This window comes from Halyomorpha halys, unplaced genomic scaffold, assembly GCF_000696795.3.
Source record: "Halyomorpha halys isolate HHAL.00 unplaced genomic scaffold, Hhal_1.1 Scaffold144.1, whole genome shotgun sequence".
In the NCBI taxonomy this organism is placed as follows: Eukaryota; Metazoa; Arthropoda; class Insecta; order Hemiptera; family Pentatomidae; genus Halyomorpha; species Halyomorpha halys.
In genome coordinates, this window is record NW_027106983.1 from 863,409 (window position 1) to 874,433 (window position 11,025).

Consider the following 11,025-nt stretch of genomic DNA (forward strand, 5'->3'; position numbering starts at 1 on the left):
AGGATGAGATTTTATAAAATAAATTAGAAGAATACTCAAAAACAATAAGATTTTGGTTGGTCAAAAATTAGACTGAACTACTCAATTTTATATTTTTCTGGAAAAGTTTTTTTAACCTGTGGCCACATAGAGATGGGAAAAATATAGTTGAAACTAATAGCTAGATTTGCCATGGATACGATCCTTATCCATGAATGAATCATTAATAAATAAATTTATGTTCATTTGTCTATCCTTTTGTTTGTATATATTTTAAGAGTTTTTTTTTTTATTTTATTTTTTTTTTATTTTAGTATGTATGAGATCATTTATCAATATTACCTATTGCCCACAACTGTGTGGCAGATTGTAATATCTATCAATAAATAAATCTATCAATTTAAAAAAAAAAATAAATAAATAAATATCGTATGCATGGCAATTTTCGCTATTAGATTCAGCTGTAGGCAATGTTTTCCCATCTCTGTGGCCACATTTATAAAGTATCAGTCAAAGAGTGGGCACCACATTTTATTTTTGTGTGTGTCTGAATTTTTAGTACTTTAATGTTGTTAATAATAATTTTTAAAAAATAATTATTTTATCTTGTATAATTTACATGATAATTTAAAATAATTAAAGTTCTATTTGTATGGGTGCTGTTATAAAATATATATGCAAATCGACATATAAATGTTTAGGACTGAAAACTTCAAAATTTCATACATGCCTACTAGGCAATACACTCTGTTTCAACTGTTTATTCTTCAATTATTTATTTTAATACAGAATGTCTTAATAGAAATATATTTATACATGTAAATAGTGCGACATATATTTAAATATATAATTATATTTACGATAGATTTTCTATATCGGGGTTTTGAAATGGAATGTAGTGCCTATTATTCTTGTGAGCCCTGATGATGCATGAATTGAATTATTGACCGCTTAGTTATAACATCTAGTTCAAAAGCCTTGTTCAATTATATAAAAATAATTGTCGTTACTCATGAACTACTGCTGAAAATAGTTACTATAAAGCGTTTGTTTCAACTTCAATAATTATATAAGGACGGTATTTAATGCACTTAGTTGTATTTTATATACACTAGACAGTTACTTTCTAAAGTAGCATCGTTAGTGTCCTATCGCTTTGACCTAAAGCGATGTGATAATAACGATATTATACTATGATATAATTAACGATTATTATAATATAATTGACTCAAGCTTTGACCGTAAGCGATATGATAATAACGATATTATACCATAATATAATTAACGATTATTATAATATAATATAATACTCTATAATTCGAAAAGTTATCCTGATAAATATTTATATGATAAAAAAAAATGCAAATTATGGTTTTGTTTTATTTGTGAATTATAAGGTTTTTTAATTTTTAGTAAAAATTAATTGGTTTCGTGTCATTAAAAATAATAACAAATCAAATTTTCTATTACTAATTCTTATAATAGTCCCACATTTCTATTACTTTGCTTTCAGAATTTCTTAGAATAATTAAAAGAATTTCATCATTTAGCGGTTAAATAATAAAGTTATTAATTCTTACTCCCTGAACTGGAGTCTTGAAGGGGCAAATAACACTACGCCTGCACAATAGATAGACGTTACAGGTGTGTAATATTGCCGTTGAAGGGGCAATTGTATTAAAGAAAGTGGTGTAGGTTTATTTGAGTATTTTTTATTGATGTATTGAGTGTTTATTTTTCTACATCAAACTATTGAAAAGTAATTTTGAGTTTTCTAATTAACATTTAGCTTCTTTAGAAAATTTAATTTATTGTTAATATAAAAAATGAGCTCTATTGTTAAAACTTGTGACTCTGAATCGATCTATTTTTGGTGATTCACTTATTACCTATAGTACTTTCTTTCTGAACGGCTGACTTTGTGGGCTGCTAAAATATATCAATCATTCAGGCTTTCCATTTAATCATATTTATTAAATTATTCATGATCAATATTTTTTTTAAGAAAGTTTTTCTTAAAAAAAAGAATAATAAGCGAGAATCCTCAATTATATATCAAGAAAAAACATAGAGCCATACTCAACTTGTTAAAACCTATTCCAAATTCAAAAACAGAAAACTAATCAACAATTTTTATTTTACTATAATGTTATAGTAACGTTTCTGCCCTTCGGCCATTTTCAAACTATCATTAGCTATCAACACATCCAATAAAATTATTTTTTCATACAACTTGAGACTGTATTTGTCATAATTTATTTTTTTTTTATTTATTTGATTATTCCTATAGTAAAATGAAGAAAGAGAAAGGAATGTATATTTACATGTTAACAAATACAGTCCATAGCTGTATTTAACAAATTTTCTTAGAGTCTATGGGTAACAGTTCATACGTTACTAAACTGACATAACAGAATGGAAGTTTTTATTAATAAACGAAATGTGTTTTTTAATGTATTAAACTTATACATTATTACATTAGTCATATTATTTTTAAAAATTATTTAATTAGTAACATACCAAAGAAAACAAAATTTCTTATCAACCGATTATAAATTTCTACAAACTAATACATATTTTCATGGTTTCAAAGAACTGGAGAAAATATACAAGAACCAACGATTTCTCTACAAGATATTAAAAAATAATCAATTCTTGTATCGCAAAAATATTTAAAAGAAGTTAAAAATATCTTCTTGTAATTTTTAAACTGATATTAATAATTGTGACAACAGATGCTGTTTAATTAATGCTTTCCAATTCTATTAAGAAATTTGCTTATTTATTTAAGACTAAACGTATACGATGGGTAATAAGTTGACTGCAAAGAGGTTTATATTAGAAGTGTTTCACTTTTCTACTTAAAGGTGAAAAGTTCAAATTTTCTGCAAGTAATGTCAATTTCGAAGTTGATTTAAGTACTGCTGCACACTGGGGCCTTGTATAACCATAATGCATGAAAAACTAATTTTTAATATATTGTTATTCTTAAACATTCCTTAGCTACTTTTAACGTAAACTTTATGTTTAAAAAAAAAACATTTATCTCAATTTTGTCTAAAGGTTATACCACTTTTTAATGGAAGCTTTCGTCAAAATATAATAGAAAAGAAAAATTTGAAAACTTGCGCTAATTGAAAAAATAAAAGCATAAAAGTTATATTATGAAATTTTTCCTTTTTCCTCACACTTGTGAATTTACCAAAATGAAGTTTGTCTTTTCTTTTAGTTATTTATTTATTTATTTTTATTATTTTGGTGATTAATTCACACACAAAAAGTATAGCATTTAAAAAGCGGCTCAAACATTAACTGAAACGAGACGAAAATATTCATTATGTAAACAATCAATATACCTTTTGTTTAAATTTTCGGATTGGATATTTAGATATTGCATGATTTTTCAAAACAACTATAAATCAAAAAGGAAGTTTGGAGTGCAATATGTCTCCACAATACAAGCCCCAGTGTGGGCCGGTTGGAGCGAGCCAGAGCGCAACGCCAAAGTTGCTTTTTTGTTTCCATTTGTTCTTATGTTTCACCTCTTTCATAAGGTTTTCTTGCACTGCATTGATTATTTTTAGAATGTACTTGAAATTTTTAATAAATTTGGAAGATATAAATATATATAATTTACCAATAACAATATTTCTTTTTTATTTTAAAAATGTATAGGTTCTTTGAATATCATTAGTTTGTCACTTTAGTGTCAAAATAATTTAATTGTTTGCTCATGCAGAATAGTCATAATTCTTCCGGCATACAACTTCTGACGGACTAATAAAACCAGGGGAATTTCAGTCAATTATCCTTACAAAGGTATTTTCGTGGACTTCTGTGGGTATAAGGTTGGTTTAATGATAACTTTCTAGGCTGATTGAATGTATGGTTACAGATCGGTGCCTATGTTATGTTTAATAATGAAGTTTAAAGCCTCCCAAAATAAACAATTTTTCTTACGCAAAAAAAAGAAGAAATAAACAATTCGAAACGGATTAATAGTTACTGTAATTGGTGCATTAAAACGACTCTTCAACTTTATATATCAAAGTGCTGAACAAAAATTTGATTTTTGCCCCTCAATTTTTTTCAAGATATATAACAACTTTCTAAAACTTTCGTGTTCTGGTTCCCGTTAAAATGGAAACAAACTCTTCAGATTTTTACATTAAATAGTAGTAGATTTTGTTTTCTCTACGGCAGGCGGAAAAGGCTTGTACGGATATAACAAAGAAACTGGAAGGGCTGAATATTACAGTTAATTCCAAGAAGACCGTCTATTATTTTCTCCTTCCAGAAGAACAAGCGTCCTCTCCCTAAAGTCTATAAGGTGGCAGGGTACGAGAATAGACTTGCAGTCTGTTGGTATATCTGGGAGTAACCCTTAACAAACTCTTGACGCTAACTCGCCACTGTAATGAGAAGATCAAGCAGGTTAGGACTAAGGCTCACAGGCTTAATCACCTGCTATCTTCTCCTAATCTTCCAAATTAATGATCTACAAAAATGTGCTGAGGACATTAAACTATCTCAAAGTCCCAGCCCCGCTCTGCAGAGCACCTACGCTGGCCAATATAACATCTTCAACGGCCAAGAGGCTCCAACAGTTTCAGAGCGATATACTGAGACGTGCAGTGAGACATACTTCACTTCAAAGAGCAAAGACGGACCACATACATACGACATTCGAACTACCGACTGTGACAGAATTTATATCAAGGAGACACATCAAATTTTTTGACAGCCTTCAGTACTGTACGAACCCATTATTTAGGACACCGACAGGACGGCCCCAAAGGTGGCAGACACACGAAAAAAGACTCAGACTCGACTGAGTACAAGTAACTAAATGTTTAAATCAACTCACCTAGTGAGCCCCGTCACCAACAGACTGACACAAAGACACAAAATACAGACTACCCCTTTCCACATGATCTAATTTCCTCAGCCCCCTCTTAAAATGCTTTACCGAATGCAGAAAAAGAGGCTACCACCAACTCGTTTTAATCATGACAACAACCCCACACGTTTTTTCTTGACATTACGTTGACCATGAAGAAATGTAGTTAAACTTTGGTAAAGATTGTAGGATGGTCCAAGAAAGATGGTCCAATAATCTTATGTATAGCCAAAAAGATGTTCAGTGATCATTAAATCTCCTATAGTTTACACTTTGATTGGTTAATGACCTTTTAGAGATTGGCGTATTTATATGCATTTGTCTAAGTAAGAGGGCATACATTTTTATAATTGGCATTATTAAATTTAAATGTCTAATTATTCTGATCGGTAATAATTATTATAAACGTGAGATTATCGAGAAAGATTAGCGCGATACAATATTGGCGCTGAAGAAGGGCGCCAGAGTGGGACCGACAATGCGCCTGCGCCTTCCCCGCCCCTCCAACCCCTATAATCCACACACCAATATTTATAATGGCTAGGGCAGCTTCCCTCTGTGTAGCTCTCGCTCGATAACTATTTACCTCGCCTCTCTCCAGAAAGCGGATCTATTGCCCTTGGTATTTGATTAAATTGCTTTCCGACGGAGTTCAAAGCCAAAATATATCTCCTATTCCATCCTGCCACTTTAATCTTTAAATTTTAGTCTTTTGTTTGATGTATCTTAATTGATAGAAGCATTTTCAAATTCAGGACTCTTCTTTTTTGAGATACATCTTAGTCTTCTGCATTCTTTAAAAACATTTGATTTATCTCACAGATTGAATTTGCTTAGTCAGCATGTTGGTCTGTACAGTTAATTCAACCTACACGCTGGTTTCCACTCGGGCTTAATAATAATAATACGTCAGGGAAAAAAAAAATATTTTACCTCTGGTTTTGATTACTTTAATAAAAATAACATATATTTACTAGTCCAGCTAGAGACGAAGCCAGTACTAGCTTTTCCGGACTTCCAGAGACAATTCACTCTAACTACGGTCGCTAGTCAGTACGCTCTAGGAACAGTATTATCACAGGAAGGGGAGAAAGGAGAGTGTCCCATAGCATATGCCAATAGACGACTCACAAAAGCGGAGACACGGTACAGTGCTTCGGAAAGGGAACTATTAGGGATAGTTCGGGCGGTGGAGCTTTTTCGGCCATACGTGTTCGGGAGACGATTTAGGGTCCATACGGACCATAAACTTAGGGTGGGGAAACTAAAGGAACCATCCGCGAGAATTGCACGATGGAAAGAATTGCTTAGTCAATATAACATGGACATCGCCTACAAGCCGGGCAAAGAAAGTGTCATGGCGGACTGGCTTTCACGTGCGACAAGGATCAACGCGGTCGAAGAAGAACCGGGAGAGTCGTTTGTGGACGTGAAGCGATTCCTGAGGGAGGTGACTCCAAGAGAAGAATGGCGAAAGACCGGCAGAAGTAGAAGTACTGGAAAAGATTATAAATTACAAGAGGTACGAAATTGTTTGGAAAACGAGAATGTCAGTTCCGCTGAAAGTGGAGTATAGCAAATACGGCAGAAGTTCCATTGAGACGATCTAGTCACAACCGAGCAGGAAGATGAGATATGCAGAGCGCTGAAAGACGTGTCTAAATCTGGAAAGAATCACCATTTGTATGTCGGAAATGCAATGGTCCGGGACAAGATTAAAAAATTTGACAAGTCTGAAAAGGGACGGTAGTATACCGCAAAATAGGTTCTAACAGGGGGAAAGAACTGCAGGATATGAGGGCCCATTCAGAGTAATTGTGATTAGAGAGCATAATGTTGTCATCATTAAGAGCTTATAGGAACGGACGGTTCGTATCGAACAATTGAAGCTTCCTACGACAGCAGTATCATGAGGGCCTTGAGTATTGTCAACTCGTGTGCCTATGTACCTATTTGTGTGCTTTTTTTTTTTTTTTCATTTTCAATGCCAGCACATAAATGTATTAGGTTGCATTCTAGTGATGTAGTGGTTTTTTTTATTGTGTCTTTTTTATTTCACAGTTGAAGTACTGTTTTTATTTTAAATAATTCTTTTTTATGTTATATATGTATTTTATTATGCTTTATTTCTGTATCTAAATGTTATTTTCTCTTCTATTTTTTTTTAAGGTAGATGTGAGTTTTACTTAATCACTATTATTGTATTTTATATATTTCTTTATTTTATCATTAGAGGGCAATTGTTTCTTTTGTTAAGTCTACAAATGTCGTTATTTTTTGTTATTAATTTTACTTTTCTCTTTTATTAAGAAGCATTATTTTTATCTATTTATTTTATCTTATTTTGTTTTATCTTTTAATTATACCATTGTATATAGTTAGGGGTATCTTTTGTACGAGACTGTCGGGAACAGTCTTAACTTACACCATACTGAGCGTGATGATTTACATTATTTTGTGAAACGCTTCCGACTAAAAGTTACTCAATCGCTCCCCTAAAACCACTGTTGGCTAAAAATTAGCTATAGTTAAAACAAATAGGATGCGATATTTATTTATCAATGGTTCGTTCATGAATATGGTCGTATCCATGACAATTTTAGCTATAGTTTTCAACAATTTGCTCATCTCGGCACAAAACTAAGCCATTTTAGGGGCGCGACCGAGCTGACAGTTTTATGTATATTTATTACTAATATTTTTTTTTTATTATCACATTACTTGTAAGATAGTTTCTTAAAAAGAAAGTCGAAACCAAACTCGATAAAATTTGTGATTTGGGATCCTCTTTAAAACTGTAAAATTTATGGTACAACTTTATTCAAATTGATTATTGTATTCAAAATTACTTCTCAGCATTATTTAGATATGTAAATTTTCCAAAAATTTTTAGCTTCAAAGCGAATTCCAGGGAGTATTCACAAGTCTTCTTGTAAATTGGTAAATCTGATTTAATTTTTTGGGAATTTTTTTATTTACCAGCTCTTGAAACAAACAAACTCTTTTCCACGAAAAACCACTCAGAAAGAATTAATGTTTAAGGAGTTGACTTTTTAGCGTGAATCCCTAAAATGAATTGATTTCTTATTCATGATTCAGCTCTTTGAATCGGTTCATGATCGGTTCGCGGATCTCTTTGGCCCTGTTCCTTCAACCAAAAGCTCACCAAAATAACACGTCAATTTTAAATTATAGTAAATATGTAATTTAGATGAGGAAATTCCAATGATTTGTTTTTTTGTGTTCAAATGTAAACAATATCTACATTTCACGTTTGTTTAATACTACAGGTAAACTTTGGTGACGTATTCCTACCAAAAGACTTGGAACCTCCAAGAAGCAGAGTGCTTCCAGAATTTAGAAGATTAGCCCACGGCCTACGCTCCGGGAACATTACTATACTTGATGCAAAAACATTCTACATACCAAACCTCCACTATGATGGTGCTGGACCTGATGCTTACTTCTGGGTTGGCAATGGCAGCGAACCTTCTCCAATGGGCATCAAAGTTCCTAATGAAATGGGCAGGTATGTTTCAACGAATTTTATTAAAAACATATAGAAATAAGTCAATAGTTTAAATATAATTTATTTACTAATGGATTAGTATTCAATAGGATCAGCTCAATTGATTTAATTGTCTTTCTGAAAATATATATCTACAAGATGAGTATTGTAAAAAACTAACTCCAGTGATAGGAAATTGCCTTCTTATATAATTATCACAGCTGTTAACTTAGCTCACTCCCAATGAATCCTCTTCTCTGTATGCCAGGGCAATAAACCTGTAGCGTTCTGTATAAGTTAGTTTTGAAGTTCCCATCGCTGGAGCTTGTCTTGTACTCTAGGACCATAAAACCTGTTATTCTTGACAAAACCTACTGGGTAAATGATGTTTTCCAATGTTATATTCCCTGATATGGAATGTATAGGCTATAGGGAGGCCTTTGTATATGTTGTCTAAGACCAAGTTCCCCTCTGTTGTAGCTCACTTAAAATGTAAAGTCTGTAATTATTGGATTATAATATGGCACCTTCACCAATATTTACCTATCATTGGGTTGCTAGAAACATCTAATTCATTTATTTATATAATTCCATCGACTAGTTTAAGTCTTGAATTTAATAATTGTGATGAGAATCATGAAGTTAAATTATGTGTCTCCTAATCCTTGTTCAAGCATTTTCCCAGTAATTCAGATCTTTTTATCTATCGGTCTCTGTTCACAAATGATGAATCAATATAAATATTTTTACTCAAGTACTTTTCTGTAAAAAAAATAAAATTCATTATTTCATTCTTTCACATGAATATATTTCTCGCATAGAAAAAGAAGTGAGACTCCTACAACAGGAAATGTCAAATGCAGTCCACATATATACTTAGAATATCCTAGGAAAATACAACTATGGTGTCAAACTAAATAAATATCCTTTTAGTAAATTATATTTTGAAATACAATTTATTTTCTTATTAAGGATGTAGTAATAAAATCATCTATTTTATATGCCTTAGAAAACAGTTTTCAAGAAAAACAATTTTTTTTTAACCCTCCAAGAGTAGCACCCTGGTTCCATCAGTAGGTCTGACTCAAATAGAAATTAACTTCCAATACTAGTCCTTTTTAAATAGGAATTTTATTGATAAAATATCATATTTTATTTTTTGAGAAACTTTAGGTTTCAAAATTTATTTCAGAACAAATATTTCCTTTATAAACTACTTGATATTTCTTTTACTATCTTGTATTCATTATAATAACTTTCCTTATACCATTTTTTTTTTTAGCTTGGATGTCTTAAGAGGCTATCAAGGTGAAGATATTGAGATTCAACTGCCTGGTAATTTAACAGTCTACGATATCGACTGGCTTGCTGTGTGGTGTGTTCAGTACCGCCACAATTTTGGACATGTAAACATACCTAAAGATTTGGATGTACCTCCAGCCCTTGGCCAAACAAAAATAACCGTAAGTAGTTTGCTAAACCAATCAAATAATCCTCGCAACTGTTCCTTGATACATTTATATTGGCAGACTGTCATGGAGAATTGGTGATGATTCTATTTGTTATATCTAGTCTTGGATCATCATAAATAAAGCTGTAATTAATCAAGATAAAGTTTGAACTTATAAAAGTCCAAATGCCAAACCAAAATACAAACTTCATAAATATGAGAATATCTTATTTAAAGAATTGTCCTCCCAGGGATAAGAATGAGGCTGCCTCTGTCTATCCTGTGCCTTTTTTTTTTTCTTTTTTTTTGGTTAACAGATGATACAGCATAATAATATCAATTTGTAATTATTTAAAAAAAAAATATTCTCCATAATCTTTCAACAATATCCAAAAACAAACCACTTCCTTTAAAAACAAAATGCCTGCTTAAAAGTATTAAGATATAACTATTTCAATAATAGATAAATTTCCTTGACAATGTTCAACCTTATCCATTTTCATATTCAACTTGAGTTTATATTTTATAACTAACATCTGCTCTTCAAAATATTCAATTCACATTAATTTCTTCCATATTTTTAAATGTACTAATGGCATACATTCATAAAACCTCTTATATTCCATGATAGTCTGCTAATAAGTTCATTCCTGGATTCCCCAGTTCGCCATTGTACAAATTAATTGAAAATAAAGCTGTACAAACCATCCGCTTGAGTGGGGATCCTTGCTTATCAATTTACTATCCATACTCTATTACAAATTAATGTGTTAATTTAACAGCACAAAAGAAAATATCCAGCCTGGCCTTTCTTCACACACTGGAACTGGGGGTTCCCAATATTCTATAAGGCATACCTAGGATAGAGAACACTTAAGACAAACTGTTATCTACACCCAATATGTGATACATAAACGTTATATATAAATTTGTACAGTTAATGCATTGAGAGGCAAAGATATTTTCTATTCATATTACTCTGTTTGTTTTTTTTGTTTTTTTTATATAATAGTTCTAAAAACAATTATGGATATAATAATAATTTACTAATTATTCAAATGCACTTCTAGGCTTTTGTGTAAATTCACGATTCGTAACAAATTTCTTAATTGTTTTTTTGGCTAAAGGAGTTTGATAATCATGGTTTTTTTATTTAGCTGGAAAAAAAAAAATAATAAATTGATATAA

The 11,025-nt window shown here is 31.3% G+C and overlaps 1 protein-coding gene across 1 annotated transcript in view; it reads left to right on the forward strand.

Annotated features, from left to right (window-relative positions):
* Nucleotides 1-11,025, forward strand: part of LOC106678461 (protein Skeletor, isoforms B/C) — a 178,689-nt gene that overhangs the window by 148,088 nt on the left and 19,576 nt on the right. The window contains exons 5-6 of the mRNA XM_067045329.1: nucleotides 8,170-8,408; nucleotides 9,670-9,850. Of these exons, the coding sequence (XP_066901430.1) occupies nucleotides 8,170-8,408; nucleotides 9,670-9,850 (420 nt within the window). The remainder of the gene's footprint in view (nucleotides 1-8,169; nucleotides 8,409-9,669; nucleotides 9,851-11,025) is intronic.